This window comes from Gossypium hirsutum, chromosome A13 (assembly GCF_007990345.1).
Source record: "Gossypium hirsutum isolate 1008001.06 chromosome A13, Gossypium_hirsutum_v2.1, whole genome shotgun sequence".
Classification (NCBI taxonomy): Eukaryota; Viridiplantae; Streptophyta; class Magnoliopsida; order Malvales; family Malvaceae; genus Gossypium; species Gossypium hirsutum.
In genome coordinates, this window is record NC_053436.1 from 16838981 (window position 1) to 16860089 (window position 21109).

General features: G+C 33.6%; 1 protein-coding gene across 1 annotated transcript; it reads left to right on the plus strand.

Annotated features, from left to right (window-relative positions):
• The first annotated feature begins 9753 nt into the window (after positions 1-9753).
• On the plus strand, positions 9754-16227 carry LOC121212286 (uncharacterized). Its single transcript, XM_041084737.1, has 4 exons — positions 9754-10216; positions 14253-14432; positions 14759-14993; positions 15831-16227. The coding sequence occupies exons 1-4, from the start codon at positions 9754-9756 to the stop codon at positions 16225-16227; spliced, it is 1275 nt and encodes a 424-aa protein (XP_040940671.1).
• Positions 16228-21109: the final 4882 nt, after the last annotated feature.

Below are 21109 nucleotides of genomic sequence, written 5' to 3' on the forward strand. Positions count from 1 at the left end.
AATTAAGTATATACCGACTCTATTATTTGACATAACATTATCTTATCTATCAAGCAAAAAAAAGTTCATTTTACATTTTAAAAAAATTAATACGTCCCCATAAAGGTTTTTTGTACTCAATTATCAAATCTTTGTCACCTGTCTGGTCAATGATGGATCCTTGCCACCAAACCAGAAATATATAACTAACTACTGATGTATAACGGGAAAAATCCACACATCGTAATCATATAAATTCTTTGAAATATTTTTAAATATTTATAGTGTTTTAATAATTATAAATAAAACGACATAATTAATCAAAAGTTTAATTTTTTTGATTATTGTTCAAGAGTCATATCACTTAATTTTTAATAAAATTATAACTATTCAAATAATATTATTTGAATATAATATTAAATGAATAACTATGTGTATTTTTAAAGACATTATTATTCAGAAAATTTTTTTATTGAAAGATGTCTCTATAAAGAGACATGAAAATTTCTATAAATAGGAATGTCATTTCATTTGGAAAACACACCAACAAATTCTAAAAGTTTTTCTTTCCTTCCTCCATTTTCTAATATTATTAGATTATTCTATAAAGTATTATTGTAAAAATCTTTTGTAGAAATTGAGTTTCTTTTTATACATTGCTCAATGTTCAGTGGACTATTCTCGTCAGTGTAAAATACAAATAGCCATCAGCTTCATTGTATCCTCGAGATTAATTTGCTTAAAAATCTTTTGCACACTGAAGATAGGTGGGGGCGAATATAACCTTAAAGATAGTGGCTTGATATACGCATTGGAGTCTTATCTTATTTCTTCATTTTTTATTCGAATTTTGTTCGTATGTTTGAGATTTTCCTCACTGAAGATTTGCACTAACATAAAGTAGAATTGGAGACCTGCATATATAAATTCTTTATAATGAGACTCAAATCTCATTACTCAATAATTTAAAATTTTAATTTTTATCAACAGTATTAAAACTTCGTCAATTATTTTTAAACGAAAATTATATAGATACTGAAAATGTTAAAATTTATTTATTCCTATTATATATAAAAAAAAATTAAATAAAAAGCATATAACTTTGTACTATTGGATGTAACAGGATCTTTATCAATAAATAATAATTTTACTACTACCAATCACTCTTATTTAATACCAAATTGCTGTTTATTATTGCCATTCATTATTGTAGAAAATGGGGCCATCCAAATGTCTCTCTCTAATACTATTTTATGGGTATTTGTTTGTTTATAATTTTTATTTTAGGTCACCAAACTCATGTATTTCTGATTAAATTTAAGGACCACAGACGATAAAATTGGAGGCTGGACATTGGGCACTGCAAAAGGATACGTGTGCTCTGAAAAGAATAATATATATATGTAATCGCCATACCCTGTTGAGAGTTGGTTCATTTTAAACATTTTCATGATATATTGGAAATTGTTTTAAGAATTTGCATTTTTTCTTAAAATATCATAGATTAGGGCTATAACGAAGTCGATGCGAGCTTAAATAGTGAGGAATTTAAGTTCTTATTTCAGATTTCGCTATTTAAAATTTGACTTAAACTCAATGGAATATTAATATAGCTTCACTCGAAATACAATCCAACAATCTATGTTCCACTTCATTAAAAGATTTTATATATTCAAACTCAACTTCAGCTTCCATCATAATTTAATATTTAAATATATTCAAAATTTTATTGAAAATTATAAATTTAAAATATGAATGTTTTTTTTAAAAAATAATATACAATAAATAATCAAACGTATTATTTGAAACTAATTAATAATAACACATGAAATATGTACGTTATTAAAATGAAAAAATTAGACTAAATTATTTATTATGGTGTTGTCATCAATCTTTAGTTTATTCCGAGTTAATTTGTGACATCTACTCAATCAAATACATTATTAATATACACAACTGATGCACGTAATAAAATCTACATAATAAAATAAAAATATATTAAAATATTAAAATAAAACTTTAACTAAGTGGTAAATTAACGGTTTTACTAATGCAATTGGTATGAGTTAAAATTTCATTATATGCATGTTTTTATTAGTTTTTTAAAGTGAAAAGACTAAAATACCATTGAATAATATTACTTATTTTAATTATTAAAGGATATTCTCTTAATTTTTTAACTGAGCTAGTGACTCGGTTGAGGTTGACACTAACTCAATCATCAACTTTATTAATAGTGTAGATATACAATTGGGGAAGATAATAAATTGTGCATATTAAAAAATGTATTAAAAAATCAAAATAATGCTTTAGTTGAGTGGTAAACTTAAGATTTTACTAATTTAGTTGAAATACCACTCTATGCATATTTTTCTTGGTTTTTGTTAAAATGAAAAAATTAAAACGCCCTTGAATAATATGACTCATTTTAATTATGAAAGAACATTTCCATAATTTCTTAACCGAGTTAGTACCCAATTAACCAGTGACACCAATTAAATTAGAGATTTTATTAATAGTATAAATTTATAAATAAATAATTGATTAATTTCACTAACTAATTGAATAAGCAAGAGATTAATACAAGTATGGAACAAATTTAGTATAAAACTAAAAACATTATACATTCGATTTTGTTTAATTCAATGATTAACAATGAAAGGAGTCATGTTTTCAGAAAAGATATACGATAAAAGTAGTGGTTGATTTAGGGATGAAAAAATTCAAACTATTCAATGAATTTTGATTTGGAGTGGATTTTTTTATTTAAAAAGTAAATGAGGGGAGGGGTGAATGTTTTCTTTTGGATAGTAAGTATTGAGCAGTTATAGTAATTGTTTTTTTCACCCGACTCACTGCACTAAGTAAAATTATCATTTTATCTTTGTATATATAAACTATTAAAAGGATAAAAATGTAATAACGCAATATAGAAAAAAACCATATATTTTATGTTTAAATATTTTTTTGAAGAATTATGTTTAAATATTTACTTGACTTTAAAAAGATTAGAAATATTAAAGGTAAATAGCAAATTTTAAATTGATGCGGAGCGAGGTAGGACAAAGATGGATGGATCCAACATCCATGTATATGATAGTAATTTTCTCAAGATTATACATTCATAGTGGAGCGGGCGAGTGGTGGAGTAGAGCGTACCAATTGTGGAGCGGTAGTGTATTTAGAAATATTTGTCCCCGCTCCACTCTATTGCCATCCTTACATCAACTAGCCAATAATATAGTGATAAATAATTGGTATGATGACTTATTTGGCCTTCAATCTTTAAAAAAAATCATTTTTAATCCTCCATTTAATTTTTTGGTTATCTTAGCCCTTGAACTTGCATTGTTTGTCAAACTCCCCAAAATAGATTGAAAAATTAACATTTATTAAGTGTGCTTATGTGGCATCCACGCCGCAGTCCACATGTTTGCCACGTTAGTAATTAATTAATTTTTTAAAAATTATAAAATATTTTTATACTTTTTTAATACTTTCAAAAAAAATTTAAATATTTTTTTTTGAATTTTTAAACTTTAAAAAATTAATTGCTCATATAGCAATTCAAGTGTATGTCACACGTCCGCAAAGTTAACAAATGTCAACTATTATATTTATTTTAAGGTGATTTAATAAATAGTACAAATTTAAAAGCTAAAAGAAATGAAAAACTAAAATAACTTGTCTGCCATTCAAAATCTAAAGTATCTACCTTTGCCAACTATATGAAAGACTTGTTTGACATTTTTAACACAATTTTCAAACTCCAAAAGAATAATGCCACAAATTTTGATAATATCGTTATTTTTAATTTAAATTTTATATTTTAATTTCACATAATTTAATTATAATATTATCATTATTATTTTTAACTTAAATCATTAAAAAATTATAATTATAATGTATTAATTCAAGTGATATCGTTCCTATTGCATCAATTTAAAAGTTGTGTAGTGTCCAATTTAAAAGTTTGGATGGTTTATTTGAGTTTAGCGGTTGTATAAAAATAAAAATACTTTTATCAAAATAATTATTTTTATTAATTTATTATTTAAACTTTTATAGGTGAATCTCATGCTTTTTTAAGGTAATGATTTATTATTTTTATAAAAAGAATTTCACATCAGTCCAAAAAAAAAATTCTTTAAAAGTGCTAATAATAGGATGATTAAATTATGTTAAATTAATATATATGTATATAGATGCACTAAATACCTAAATTAAGCGTAGGTTTAAAATATGCTCCAAATCCACTTATTTTTCTTACCTTTAGAATTTAATTATCATATTACTTTTATTTTTAAGAATTTAGTCACTCTATTTTTTTAGATTTAAAAAAATTTAGTATAGTTGTTAACACTACTAAAGTTATCTTAAATTCATTGGTGTGACATTTTGAAATAGAAAAATATTTGTTTGATAACCATATAACAAAAATTGAAGTTATAATGGACCTAAATTTAACAAATAAATTAACGGTATTAACAAATTGACTTATATTTTTAGATAAAAAAATAAGAGGACTAAATTTCTCAAAATAAAAAGAAAAAGAAAAAAATTTTAAATGTATGAGAAATACAGGATCTTAGAGATAAAAGTATTACAGAGGCCCTTACACTAGGAGGTGAATTACATTTTGCCCCCTTTACTAAAACCTGGCCAACTTAGCCATTGTACACTAGAAAAAAAAAGTGCAAATTGACCCTTCTATTTAGAATTCCTTACATATACATTGTTAAAGTGATGATTTGAATTTTTCTAAATTTTTTTATGTAAGTGACTTAGAATTAAATGATGAGTAGGATTAGGTAAAAGTACCATGGAGGACTCTATATTAGGAGTCGAATTACATTTTGTTCTCTCTACTAAAAAAAATGAGCAGATCCGTTCATATACATTAGATACTAAACAAATTGGTCATTCTCTTAAATATTTCATCAATTTCCACTTTTAAGTGATGACGTAACGACAAAGCAACTAGATAGCAACACGTAGTGTGCCACTTGTACCTCAAGCTGATGTGGCACATTTTGCCACATCAAAAAATATTTAAAATAAAAAATAAATAATTTTAAATAATTATTTAAAAAAATAACGCCCTGAATGAACCTAGACAAATTATTGTCCATGTTCATCTTGGACACGTTTTTTTTTTAGATAATTATCAAACAATCATAGAAAATTATTTTAAGTTATTAAAATTCATAAGGAATTACTTTTTTTTTAAATAAATTATTTATAAATTATTAAAAACAATGTTCAAAATCAACTTTGACAATCATTTCTCCTAGTTCAAATGAGCTTAGACAACCATTTACCTAGGTTTATTTTGGATTTATTTCTTAAATAATGATAAAATTATACAAATTATTGAAAAATATTTAAATTTTATTAAAAATTGTAAGAAATTAATAAAATTGGACTTCAACTTAATTAACTAAAAATATCAACTCATTTAAGAAGATACATGTATAGGTATATTTGAAATCTTCAAACATGATATATGTGTATATAATTTTTAAAAATTTTAAAAATTATTTATAATTTTTTATAATTCTCAATAATTTAAACCAATTTAACTATAATTATTTAAGAAACCACTTTAGGGTGAATCTAGACAAATGATTCTCTAAGTTCATTTGAGCTTGGACAACTATTCTCCAAGATCATTCTAGACTCTTTTTTTTAATAATTTGTTAATTTTTAATAATTTTGGAAATTTTTATAATTCTTAATAATATTTAAATATTCTATAGTTTTTATAATTTTTTTTGAAAAACCATGTCCAGGATGAAATAAATCAAGATAAACATTTGTACATATTCATTCTAGATGTGGTTTTTAAATAATTGCAATTTTTATATTTTTTTATATTTTAAGATATTGTCACATTAGCATGAGGTGAACATGACATATCACATATTAGTGTCTGGTTACTTCATCACCTATATCAATATTTAACAGTAGAAATAGCTGGAACTTTTAAGATAAAGACCAGTTTGCTATTTGATCTGACGTATAAGGACAAATTTGTCCATTTTTTAAGTAGAATGGGTAAACTGCAACCCAACTCCTAATACAAGGACCTCCATAGTACTTTTACCTAATCCTACTGATCATATATTTCCAGGTCACTTATATAAAAAAAATTGAAGAAAGCCAAATCATCAATTAACAACATATATGGATAGAATTTTCAATGAAATGTCCAATTTGCACTTTTTTAACATACATGGGTTAATTTGCCCATTTTTAAGTAGAGAGGGCAAAATGCAATCTACCTCCTACTATCATGGGGCTAGAACTTTAGTTTGGCAATCCACGCAACCTTAGGCAATTCCTTTGCTTCAAATCCACCTGAGTCAGCTTATCTCTCAAAAATAAGATTTTTCAAAGGAAATTCTCTAAGGTATTGGAATAAAGCGAAAGCAAACTCAAAAGACTAAGGAGCTTAAATTGAACAGAAAAGCCACAAGAAAATCATAGCATACCAAGTGTTTGAATAAATACTTTCAAATATATCCAATAACTTTGAATGAAATACAATGCATGATGTGATTACAAATGAGGGAGAATACCTCTATTTATAATTGAGCTCCCCTAGATCCAATAGTATAAATTAAATTACATCAATGGCTGAGATTAGTGCCTATCTACAATATGAGAGTCTTAAGGGACTTAAAATCTATACAATATTTGTAATGCCCCAAATAATATATTTCTGTTTCTGTAATAATCTGACACAAATTTGTATCTACTTCAGTAGTTAAATGTTCTAGGTGTGTGTGAGGTCTTGGGTTCAAGACTTAACCTTGACAAATTTTATTATTTTTGGAATTAAGCCCTATCGTTGTTCGGTGGATTTATATTTAATTGCCTGTAAATTCATATCAGAGTGAGCCTATTGGTTCGAGTGTGATAAACACATTAATTTACATAATTCTTGTGTCTAAATTGGTTTATTTTTGAATTAATTCCTGCTTAATTGGTTTTTTTTATGATTTAATCTTGTCAGGGATGCAATTGGTCAAAAACGAGCAAAAATGGACCAAATTGAAAGACAAATCTTGAGTTGGGACTAAATCATAAAGATGGGAAGGCCAAGGATTTAACATCAATTTTGACTTTGTAAAAATCTAAAAATAGAAGATATTATTTTATTTTATTTAGTTTTATTATTTATTTTATTAATTTAGCTTTAGCTTATTTTTAGTAAACCCTATGAATATAAATAGGGGCTTTTAGTTCTTAGGAAAATCATCTCTTAATTTGTATTCCTTCTTCTATTAGGAATAGAATTACTCTCTCTCTTGTATTCCCTTTTCCAATTTGGAGTTGGAATATAATTTATTTTCTCTTCAATTTGACGTTGCATTTTGTAGTTTTGTCTCCAATTTTTGTTCCTTTTCCAAAATTGGTTCAATTGCTCTCCAAGTCCCCTTTCCTTTCCAAAATTCCATCATCCTTCACACAAGACCAAATCAAAATCCACAACCTTCAAGCATGATAAAATTCATGCCACACTAAACCCCTTTCAGCTTTAAGCCGGTGTTAACCCCGTCAAAAAACCCGTGAGTTACGAACCCGAGCTGTTTAACTCCCAACTTTCGGTATTTATTATTTCTCCGGATTAAGAGTATGATTTCGTCAACTCACAAAGTCAAGACAACACTAAGTCCAAAAAGACGTCGTTTGAGTTAGTGTGGCTAGACGTACAGTTGGAATTCCGAAAGGATCGATTGTCTAATTGGTCTTCCGTGAACACATTGGCGTGCCAAGTGGGGATTACTGTTTGGTTTTGTCAAGGGAAGTAGTAACTGGATTTAAATGTCCCAACGTTTGAGGGCATTGGTTCGAGCTAGGCTCTTCTAGAACGCAAAGCTGCAAGAGTTCTAAATCACGAACGTTTCGTAGGTTATTCGATCGGTAAGGGTTAGTTATAGGACGTTCCATAACTAATTTACACAAGGAAGAGTTGGTTTTCGAGGTGTCCTTGGTAGCTATAATTAGCTTATCGGAAAAGAGGAGTTCACCTAATTTTGAGGATTGGGTCAAAGACGAAAAAACCTGTGCTTAAGGCTGAGCTAAGTTTAATTGATTTTTCTTCAGATTACTTCGTTGTTTTTTTTATTTCATCTTTTACTTTTTAGGTTTTTTTTTGTGTTTATTTCAGGTTTCATATTTGATCCCCCCAAACATTGCGGGCACGACAACTACCTAGACATAAATCTGGTTAAGAGATAAACAATTTTCAGTAAACCAGTCTCTGTGGGATCGACCCTACTCCCTATACTGCTTTAATTTGCAAATTAGGTGTAGGTTTATATTGGTGGAATCGACAGCCATCAGTTTTGGCACCGTTGCCAGGGATTGGCAACACTTACAATTGTTTAAATTGTCTTTATGACCAGATCTTCATCAGGAGATCTCGAATACGACCCAGAGATCGAGAGATCAACACGAGCACGACGTAAAGAGACAAAAGCTCTTAAACGTGCAAGTAAAGCAGGAGTTGAGCTAGGACAAGGGATCCTAGAATCTGACGTTGAAAAGTTGAGCGAAGTAATTCGTGCAGAGGTAATTTGACGTGGGAAACGAGTCGAAGAGGTTGAACTTGAGACCGAACCACTCTTTGAAACAAAAGGTAACCTCGGTGAACTAGAAAGGATGGCAAACCGAACCATTCGTCAACTAGACGCTGCTCCCAACGAGCAAACACCGTTATGCATTAACTATCCAACCGGAGGAACCCCATTCGAATTAAAGTCGGGATTGATTCACCTTTTGCCCACTTTTCAAGGCTTGAAGAACGAAAATCCACATACTCACTTGAGAGAATTCCACATGGTCTGCTCAAGCATGAAACCCCAGGGAGTACCCGAAGATGAAATCAAACTTCGGGCCTTTTCTTTTTCTTTAGTTGATACAGCAAAAGAATGGTTATTTTACTTACCCCTCGATTCTATCACAATGTGGGATGACTTATCTCATGTATTTCTTGACAGATTCTTCCCAGCGTCATGAGCAGCTGAGCTTAGGAGGGACATAGTGGGAATTCGCCAAATGGAAAGTGAATAGCTCTACGACTATTGGGAGCGATACAAAAAACTGTGTGCAAGTTGTCCTCAACATGGGTTGACCGAATAATCACTTCTTCAATATTTCTATGAGGGTTTGCTCCCTATGGAAATGAAGATGATTGACGCTTCTAGTGGAAGAGCGCTTGTCAATATGACCCCTCAAATGGCAAGAGAACTAATATCCACCATGGAGGAAAATTCTCAACAGTATCGGCTAAATTCGGAACCGACACGGGTTAATGGGGTAAACGTTTCATCTTTAGAAGATAAATTGGATAAGCTTACGAATGTTGTTAAATATTTGCTTATAGAAAAGAAGAGTCTGACCCAACTATGTGGAATTTGTACTACGTCTGAACACCCGACGGATTTGTGTTCAATCCTTAATGGCAATTCAACGGCACATGTTGATACTGTCGGAAGTTTTTCGAGACCTCCGCAAAGATGCTATGATCCTTTCTCCAACACCTACAATCCTGGGTGAAAGGATCATCCCAACCTGAATTACAGAGTTAATCCCCGATATAATCCATCATACCAACCGAGACCTCTACAACCACCACAACAACAATACAAGTCGAACACATCTTTAGAAGCTGTTTTGGAAAGACTTACCGCCGATGCTGCAAAATATCAACAGAAGACAGACGCATCAATACAAGAGTTAACTAATCAAGCTAGTAAACTCTCGATGGTAGTTAACCGCTTAGAGTCTCAAGGAAAATTACCTTCCCAGACAAAGCCGAACCTTCGGCAGAATGCCAGTGCAATAACTCTGCGTAGCGGGAAGGTTCTGGAAACAATTCCAGCCAAAAGTCATGGGCAAGACAAGGAACGAGAAAAGCAGATTTCTGAGCCAACAGCTAGGCCAGAATCAGAAATTCAGAGACCAGTTGTGATGCCACCTCCTTTTCCAGGGAGGCTAGCAAGGGATAAGAAAGAGAAAGAGGAAAAAGAAATCCTCGAGACATTCAGGAAGGTGGAGGTAAATATCCCTTTACTCGACGCTATCAAACAAATCCCTCGTTATGCAAAATTCCTCAAGGAATTGTGTACTAGCAAGAGAAGGTTAATAGGTAACGAAAGAGTAAATGTAGGAGAAAATGTCTCCGCAGTACTGCAAAAAAAAGTTCCTCCCAAATACAAGGACCAAGGTATGTTTGCTATTTCCTGTGAGATAGGTAATATAGGCATTAAGAAAGCCATGTGTGATTTAGAGGCTTCCATTAATGTTATGTCTTATTCTATTTATAAGCTGATTAACACGATTCCTTTAAAAGAGACAGGAGTAATAATCCAGTTGGCGGACAGGTCAGTCTCTATCCCGAGGGGCTGCTTGAAGACGTCCTTGTTAAAGTTAACGAATTAGTTTTCCTCGCAGATTTCTACATTATTAATATGGAAGATGATAATTCAACTAATTCATCTGACATTTTGCTTGGAAGGCCATTCCTAAGTACCGCAAGCGCAAAAATAGATGTTCGAAGTGGGACACTGACCATGTAGTTTGATGGCGAAATCGTGAAATTCAATGTTAACGAGGCCATGGGACATCCTAACTCGCTATTAAATATTTCTAGCATCAATATTTTAGATTGTTTAACTCAATCTTATTTCGAATATCATGACTTTGATGAGTTGAAAACTGTCCTTTACAGAAACATTGACATGGATGTTTTACATCATCTCGAGGAACTCTGTAATGCCCCATACTCGAGACTATCACCAGAGTCGAACACGAGGTGTTAATAGACTTAATTCATTACTTAAACAGCTCATACAATTCATTTTAAAATTTCCAGACAAGCTGGCTAACTGCATCATAGTCGCTTTAAAAATCATATCTTGAGTTTCGAAACTCAAAATTCAATTCCGTAAATTTTTCCTGAAACTAGACTCATATATATATCTACTAATTTTTTTCTAGAATTTTTGGTCGGGCCAATTAGTACAGTTTATTAGTTAAAGACTCCCCTTTTTCAGGGTTTGACTACTCTGACCTCTGTGTATTACGAATCAGATATCTCCCTGTACAGAGGTTCAATGACTATTTCGTTTGTCTCTAATAAAACTAGACTCAATAATGAATCTGTATATATAAATCATGACTTCTAATTATCTTTGTAAAATTTATGGTGAATTTCCAAAGTCAGAACAGGGAATCCAGAAATTGCTCTGGCCCTATTTCACAAAAATTTAAACATCTCATAAAATATAGCTCATATACCTGTTTCGCTTCTTACATATGAAAATAGACTCATCAAGCTTCGATTCTATAACTTATTCATTATTTAATTCCATTTATACTATTTTTAGTGATTTTTCAAATTCATGTCACTACTGCTGTTTGAATCTATTTTATGGTAAATTTTACCTATTTCATGGTTTCCATGGATTAGCTAGTAATTTGACATACATAACACCAAATATGATCATGATTAGCCATTCCAATGGCTACTCATTACCAAGCATTTCCATACCACTCAATAACCATATTATAAGACCATATATACAAAATGATTATAATGCTATACATGCCATACTCAAAATATACAAGCCATTATGCCAAGATGGTATACGGATAGTGTGAGCGAGCCTCCGACTGTTCCCAATTTCCGAGCTGGCTTGTCAAAACTACAAGGAATGAAAAGGAGGGAGTAAGCATAAATGCTTAATAAGTTCACATGCAAATAGCAAGTAACATAACCATATAAGCAAACATAAAACATCATTTGCATAATCATCACCAAGACATTCATATCACATTTTCATTTATCATTTTACCATATTGTTGTTATATCGATTTTTCAACACGAGGGTTAAGTACATACCTGTTCAAAGTACCCATTTCACAACACTTAACAATACGTCCCTTTCATCTTGAGTATTCCTCCATTTCAGTAGAACTTTACCCGTTGAACACATCGGAATATAATTCGGATACATGGAAAGTTTGCACATAAGTGCCACATATGTAGCCAAGCTACCATGTAACCCGCCCATAAGCGAACTCGGACTCAACTCAACGAGCTCGGGTGTTCGCATCCATAAGTGAACTCAGACTCAACTCAACGAGCTCGGATGCCTAGTTACATCTCTCGAACTCGGACTCAACTCAACGAGTTCGGACATTCGCATCCATAAGTGAACTCGGACTCAACTCAACGAGTTCGGATGCTCAACCATCCTAGTGACATGTCACTTGTATCCTAATCTACTCCTAAGGTTCAAACGGGCTTTTTCCATCGATCTGACATTTGTCGTCTTCCATGGAATATCGGAACCGATACTCGGTAGCAATTCATATTTATCAAGTAGTAAACATAATTTGCATATTACTCAACATTAACCACAAAGCATAATATTTCACGATAAAAAAATCAGCATATCATATAATTAACATCAATAACTTAAAAATAAAAATTATGCTACATTATTTACACATGAACTTACCTCGTATGCGAAAATGGCTACTTTTACCATTTCGTCCACAACTTGGTATTTTTCCATTTTAGCCTAAATTTCAGTTTTCCTTGCTCTATCATTTAAAATATAGTCTAATTAGGACTCACATTATTCAAATTGACCCAAAATCATATTTTGGAAAAATTACAATTTTTCCCCTAAACTTTTACATATTTACACTTTTGCCCCAAAGCTCGTAAATTAAACTTCAGCCTATTTTCTTATGTTTTATGACATGCTGATCATTTTTCCCTTCTATGGCAACATCAAATTCTCACTCTAACATGTACTTATGACTATTAGGTATTTTTACCGATTAAGCCCTTTTGCTAGTTTTCGCTTAAAACCGAGTAGCACAAGTTGTCTAACATAATTTAAAACCTCATATTCTATCATAAAACGCCAAAATACACAAATTTCACCTATGGGTATTTTTCCAAATATGAACCCTAGGTTGAATTATTGCTAGCATAAGCTTAATCGAGCTACCGGGACTCCAAAAACGTAAAAATCATTAAAAACGAGGCTAGAGCGGACTTACAATCGAGCTTGGAAGCTTGAAAAACCCTATCCATGGTTTCTACTTGCTATATTCGGCCATGGGGTTGAAGATGAGCAAAATTGGCTTTTAATTTTGTATTTTAATTCATTTTACCCCTAAATGACCAAAATGCCCTTACTACTAAACTTTCCAAAAATTCCATCCATGTCCAATTTTTGTCCATAGACTTAGAAATTGGTAAAATTTCTATTTAAGACCTCCTAATTAATATTTCAAAACAATTTCATACTAGAAACTTCTAGAATGCAAATTTTACAAATTATTCGATTTAGTTCCCTAATTTCAATTTAAGCACTTTATGCATAAAATTTCTTCACGAAATTTTCACACAATCATGCAATCATATCATAGAACTCAAAATAATCATAAAATAATTATTTCTATCTCAGATTTTGTGGTCACGAAACCACTATTCTGACTAGTCCCAAAATCAGGATATTACAAATTCGCAGTCATTGAAGATCCGTTGCAAGAAATTGTCAATCACTTGGATACGCGACCTTTGTTGACAAACCGAGGTAACCAATTTAAACTATTACCTTCCCAAACTAAAATGTTGCCCTCGGTTTTGCATCCATCGACCTTGGAGCTTAAAGCATTACCGGCCCACCTTAAGTACGTCTTTTTGGGAGAGAAAGACACATTACCGGTGATAGTGTCAAACAAGTTAACCAAAAACGAGGAGGAAAGTCTAGTTTGAGTTCTGAGAGATTATAAGGAAGCTATTGGTTGGACGATAGCCGACATAAAAGGGCTAAGTCCATTCACTTATATGCATAAAATTTCCATCGAAGGCAACATAAAACCAAAGAGAGATGCTCAAAGGCACCTCAATCCACCCATGATGGAGGTAGTAAAAAAGGAGGTCCAGAAATTGTTAAATGCTAAAATGATATAACCGATTTCTGACAGTGATTGGGTTAGCCCGGTTCATATCGTGCCCAAGAAAACTAGCGTGATAGTGGTGAAAAACTCGTTAGGTGAGCTGGTCCCTACACGAGTCCAGAATGGATAGAGGGTTTGCATCGATTACAGAAAGTTGGATGCAGCTACCCGTAAAGACCATTTTCCACTCCCCTTCATCGATCAAATGCTCAAGTGATTAGCCGGTAAGTCCCATTATTGTTGTCTCGATGGGTACTCAAGATTTTTCCGGATTCCAGTGGCTCCGGAAGATCAAGACAAAACGACTTTCACGTGTCCCTTCGGAACATTTGCATATAGACGGATGTTATTTGGACTCTGCAATGCTCCGGCCACCTTCCAAAGATGCATGGTGAGCATATTCTTCGATTACGTCGAGAAAATCATTGAAGTCTTTATGGATGACTTCACGGTATACGGTAACTCTTTTAACGAATATCTCAATAATCTTGCTAAGATATTACAAAGATGCCTAGAATTTAATCTTGTTTTAAATTATGAGAAATACCATTTCATGGATGATAAATGATTAATTTTGGGTCATATAGTTTCCTCGAAAGGAATTGAGGTTGATAAGGCAAAAACGGATATTATTAACTCGTTACCTTACCCCTCATCAGTGAGAAAAGTTTGTTCGTTTCTTGGTCATGCAGGATTTTACAGACGATTCATGAAAGATTTCTCGAAAGTCGCGCGACCACTTTGCAGTCTGTTACAAAAGGATAAAGAATTTGAATTTGACCAGATTGTAAAGACGCATTTGATGTGCTGAAGCAGAAATTGGTCTCCGTTCCCATAGTGCAGCCACCAAATTGGAACTTCCCGTTCGAAATCATGTGTGATGCGAGTGACCAAAGTGTGGGAGCTATTCTTGGCCAAATAATAGGGAAAGAGCCTCATGTTATCTACTATGCTTTGAAGACTTTGGATGCTGCCCAAAGCAATTACACAACCACCGAGAAAGAATTATTAGCTGTTGTGTTTGCTTTAGATAAATTTAGATCTTACCTATTGGGAACTAAGGAAATTATCTTTTCTGATCATACAGCTTTGAAATATTTAATAGGGAAAAAGGAAGCAAAACCATGACTGATCAGGTGGATTCTACTCCTACAAGAGTTCGATTTTGAAATCTAGGATAAAAAGTGAAGCGAAAACCTAGTAGCTGACCATCTGAGTCGATTACCGATTCCAGTAGACGACACACCATTGAAGCACAACTTCCCAGATGAAAACCTGTTTTCAGCAAATGTAGTTCATCCTTGGTATGCAGATATAGTAAATTACCTCGTCATAGGTACTGTTCCTTCAGATTTACCAAGGGAAAAAAAAGATAAGATAAGAAAGGATGCGCGATATTACATTTGGGACGATCCTTACCTTTGGAAGCATTGCTCGGATCAGGTAATACGACAGTGTGTAGCAGAAACAGAGGTACAGTCCATCTTAGCTTTTTGTCATTCTTATGCATGTGGAGGGCACTTTGGACCTAAACGCACCGCACACAAAATTCTCGAATGTGGATTATTTTGGCCAAACATATTTCGTGATGCCTCTTTATTCTGCAAAACTTGTGAAAAATGCCAAAGAGTTGGCAACCTTAGTTGTCGAAATGAGATGCCTCTTACTCCTATTCATATTTGTGAAATTTTCGATATGTGGGGCATCGACTTTATGGGTCCCTTCATTTCTTCTTTCGGTAATTTTTATTTACTCTTAGCTCTTGATTATGTCTCTAAGTGGATAGAGGCGAAGGCCACTCGTAATGATAATGCTAAGACCGTAGTTGACTTTCTTAAAAGTTTTATTTTTTCCAGGTATGGCACTCCACGAGCATTAATCAGTGATAGAGGGACTTATTTTTGCAATAAGCTCGTAAGTGCACTTATGGAGAAATATGGAGTGACTCAACGAATTGCAACTACTTACCATCCACAAACAAACGGGCAAGCCGAAGTGTCAAATCGAGAGATCAAGTCTATTCTGGAAAAGACTGTTAAACCTAACAAGAAGGATTCGAGTTTAAGACTGAATGACGCACTTTGGGCTTATAGGACAGCTTACAAGAGACCAATAGGCATGTCACCTTACCGACTCGTTTTTGGCAAACCGTGCCATCTTTCGGTCGAGTTAGAGCACAAGGCTTTTTGGGCAGTTAAGCAGTGTAATATGGAAATGGAGTTTGCGGGAAAATCCCGAAAATTAGATATCTAGGAACTAAAGGAAATCAGGAACGATGCGTATGAAAATGCTCGAGTTTATAAAGAAAGACGAAGGCATTTCATGACAAGTTCATCACTAGGAAGCAGTTCTCAATAGGACAGAAAGTTCTCCTATACGATTCCACCTTAAAAATCTTCGTTGGTAAGCTTCGATCCAAATGGATAGGACCGTTTATTATTACTAATTTATTTTCAAATGGTGCAGTGGAAATTCAAAATGAAAAGATACGAAAGCGCTTTAAAGTGAATGGTCAACGACTAAAACCCTTTTTCGAGAATTTTCAAACACAGACAGTTGAAAAGATTGTTCTCGATGAGCCAAAAGTTTGAATAACAGGTCGTCGAGCTAACGACATTAAACAAAAGCGCTTTTTGGGAGGCAACCTAAATTTATTTTCATTTATTTTCATTTATATAATTTTTAGTTTAAGTAAATTAGAATGTAAATAAATAAATTAATTCTTATTTAACTTAGTCAATTTGATGTTTTCAGGAACACTATGGGAGTCATTAATTTTCAAAAGACGAGTAATGAAGGTGGCGTGGGCACGACTTACTAATTTGGTGATAGTAAAAAAAAAAAACCAACATCCACTAAAATTCCTACCCAAACCCATTTACCCACATACCAAAATTCCCAAAACCTAAAAACCCAATTACCCACCAAAACTCAAACCCAACACCCATCCATAAAATTCCTAACCAACCCAATTAACTTACCATACCCAATACCCACATAAACCCAAACCCAAAATCAACCCAATACCCACCAACCAACCCACCACCCTTAAACCCAATTAAATCAACCTACCCAAATAAACCAACAACACCCAATACCAACACCTAACCCAATTACCCCACCCAACCTAAAATAACCCAAATAAAAAATAAAAAAAAATTAAAACACCCAAAAATCCCTAATTTCCCAATTTCTTCTCCATCTTCTTCATCTTCTCTAACAACAAAACCCAACCCTTCAACTCCTACCAAACTGCCGCCGTCGCACTCCTCATCGCCGACCACCACCGTAGTACCCCTTAGCCGACCCCACCCCACGCCTTCACCGACTTTGCTCCGTGCCACCGTTGACGAACCGCGCCCAAAGCCGCACTTCTATTTTTTTCTTTTTTTTTCTCTTCCTCTTGCCACCATTGTCCAACGCTCTTCCCACCGTCGAACAGTAACCTCTCACCTGTGACGCAGTATCTTCGCCAAATGGAGCCTCCCACTATAAACCACTGCTCTCTTTTCCCCAACCCCCATTTTCTTTAATTTTATCCTCTCCCTTTGAAACACTAAAACCCCCAACCACCACATTAATTGACACCAACGATCAAAAAGTTGGCCAAAAATCGCACCAAATGCCGTCATTGTCGCCGTGCGTCGCAACAACCCGTCACCGCTGAAACCGTCTAAAACACCTATTTTTGACGCTACGACCGAGACCATGGTTCGAACTCAGAACTAAGCAGCAGAAAACTTCCCGGTTTCACTCAATCGAAGTCGGCACCAATTCTCCGCTCCTCCTATCTTCAATATCGACGATGATAAACTTCTTCCACCGCCTCCTAGACGAACAGCCCCACCAACGAGAGCACGACGCTAGCAACGTTTGACTCCGGTCAAACCAGAGCATTCAGACAGTAGTCTCGATAGTCCCGAGAGATCAACCCTTAACCCTCCATCTAATCTATCTTTACTGACATATCATGCAGGTAACTCGAACGAGGCTCAGACATCTCACGACCACGTTGAGGCTCCGTCGACCACGAATGCACGTGTCAATCAATGCCAAACACGATCGTCCACCACTCGAATTCATCGACAATAGACACGTGAACCAACGACACCGCCGGACAGTAGTACTGATGCTGCTGAAACTTCAAGTCCACCCCCTCACCCGACACATAAGTTCGACCAGCATGAAATAGCCAATGTAATGGACGAGGTCGTGCTAACACCATTCCCACCGAAGGAGGATTACGAGGGTTTTTAGATTTTTTGACCCCAGAGCATCGCACATAATACGATGACATTCGACAACGCACACTCCCGATCTGTAAGCAAATTGATTTCACCACTCTTACTATGCTAAATATTCATGATACTGTGACTACTTATTTTGATGTTATTGGTTGGAGCTCTTTTGCAAACATATCCTGTGATGCATATTATGAGCTGATATATGAGTTTTACACCACATTTAGCTTCAATGTTAGTGCATTACAGACTATTGAAATGCAAAACAATATCTATTTTCGTCTGCTTGAAAAGGACTTTCAAATGTCGATATCTGATTTTAATATTGCCATGGGTTTCATTGACCCTGATAATATTCAATCCGACTCCTATCATACTGTTTTGTTAGACATTCTGAGCGACTTTAATGCTCAAGATGCCTACCGTGTGTTAACCAATTCTAATCAACTTTATAATCTGAAAACCACAAAGACTTATTGGTGCATGAACATGTTTAAGATATATTCACCGATTTTTGGCATTTAGTTTTTCGGGACGAAATGATTCATCTGCTATTTTAACGAAAACTGAATTATTTTTCTTGTGGTGCATGAATTCCGGTTATAAAGTTAATTTAGGATATTGGTTTGCAAAAAATTTTCATCCTGTTTTGCGTTGTAATCGTCCTTTAATACTTGGGTCGTATATCACGAACTTAACCTCTATACTTTTTCCCTCTGAAATCGATTTCTCCTCTTTGACATGTGCATATCATATGGACAGCCTAGATAAATATTGTTTGGATTCTATGGGTTTGCTTGCTGACACCCCTACTGCTTGTTATTTTGTTCCTTCAGGTACACGGACTACAGGTGGGAATATGGTTTTTCGCCAATGCCCACATTTCGCTACTTGAGAACAAGAGGAACAAACTCCAACTATAGAGGCCCGTTTAAGCTGAATCGAGGCTCGACTTGGAACGATGGAAACCCAAGTCTCCACAATCCTCGACATCCTGCAGAATCGTTACCCCCAACACCAACCACGTCATTAACATATATGGGGAGTACTCTTAACTTTTTCTTTTTGTTTGGACTGCTGCCTTTTATTTCATATAATCTATGCTTGAGGACAATCATTGATTAAGTAGGGGGGATGGATGGTAAACATGCATGATTTTTGCTCTTTTGCATGTGTTAAATCTTGCTTCAGTTCATTTGACAATTTATTTAAACATTGAGCCTTTAATCTCATACTCAGTTAATTTGGACAATTGGGTGAAGTTTGAATTAAAATGTTCAAGTATATAGGTTAGTCAACACTTGTGTCTTAAAATTGATATATGTAGCTAGGTTTTTTTTTCATAAATTGCTTGTTTGGAAAATTATATTTGCTTGTGCCTTAATAAATAAGTGAATAAATTAAGGTTCAAGTTATGAGTGAAGCTTCGAAAATGTGACCGGATTGAGTAACCGGGGTAAGGTGCTTAGGTTGTCATCTTATCTCGGGTAAAAAGGTTCGAGTGACAAGTCGATAACTTATAAACATTCCACTAACTGAGCTTTCAAAAAAAAAGGAAAAAAAAGAAATAATATATAATAAATAAATAAATTTAAGACGGTTTGAACTGAATAACTGGGATAGGGTGCTTGGGTTGTCATCCTAGTTCGCGTAAAAAGGTTTGACCTCGTCAATAATTTTATTTCTCTAATGCATAGTTAATTAAATAATGCCTTGCAATTTATTGGATTCAAACTCAATTTAATAAAATTATTTAGTTCACATATTTCTATTTTATGACACTTGTTGATCAAACTTTATATCTTGAGTATTTATTTATTTTTGCTTAAGTTGTTTACATTGATTATGTATGTGGAAAAGAGGCTCGATTTTTAATAAATTGTAGAATAAATTTAATATTTGAAAGAACAACATGCTTGAGGGCAAGCATGAGCCAAGTAGGGGGGATTTGATAAACATATTAATTTACATAATTCTTGTGTCTAAATTGGTTTATTTTTGAATTAATCCCTGCTTAATTGGTGTTTTTTTTATGATTTAATATTGTCAGGGATGCAATTGGTCAAAAACGAGCAAAAAGGGACCAAATTGAAAGACAAACCGTTAAGTTGGGACCAAATCATAAAGATGGGAAGGCCAAGGATTTAACGTCAATTTTGACTTTGTAAAAATCTAAAAATAGAAGATATTATTTTATTTTATTTAGTTTTATTATTTATTTTATTAATTTAGCTTTAGCTTATTTTTAGTAAACCCTATGAATATAAATAGGGGCTTATTCCTTCTTCTATTAGGAATAGAATTACTCTCTCTCTCTTGTATTCCCTTTTCCAATTTGGAGTTGGAATATCATTTCTTTTCTATTCAATTTGACGTTGCATTTTGTAGTTTTCTCTCCAATTTTTGTTCATTTTCCAAAATTGGTTCAATTGTTCTCCAAGTCCCCTTTCCTTTCCAAAATTCCATCATCCTTCACACAAGACCAAATCAAAATCCACAACCTTCAAGCATGATTAAATTCATGCCACACTAAACCCCTTTCAGCTTTAAACCGGTGTTAACCCCGTAAAAAAACCCGTGAGTTACGAACCTGAGCTGTTTAACTCTCAACTTTCGATATTTATTATTTCTCCGGATTAAGAGTATGATTTCGTCAACTCACAAAGTCAAGACAACACTAAGTCCAAAAAGACGTCGTTTGAGTTAGTGTGGCTAGACGTACATTTGGAATTCCGAAAGGATCGATTGTCTAATTGGTCTTCCGTGAACACATTGGCGTGCCAAGTGGGGATTACTATTTGTTTCTGTCAAGGGAAGTAGTAACTGGATTTAAATGTCCCAACGTTCGAGGGCATTGGTTCGAGCTAGGCTCTTCTAGAACGCAAAGCTGCCAG

Bases quoted from the DNA above. Each gene is read 5' to 3' on its own strand.
- LOC121212286 (XM_041084737.1), top strand. From the start codon at position 9,754: ATGGTAGTTAACCGCTTAGAGTCTCAAGGAAAATTACCTTCCCAGACA. The intron at 14,433-14,758 runs GTAACTCTTTTA...GAATTTGACCAG, and splicing joins GGATGACTTCACGGTATACG to ATTGTAAAGACGCATTTGAT. The intron at 14,994-15,830 runs GTTTGCTTTAGA...TATTTTTTCCAG, and splicing joins AAAGAATTATTAGCTGTTGT to GTATGGCACTCCACGAGCAT.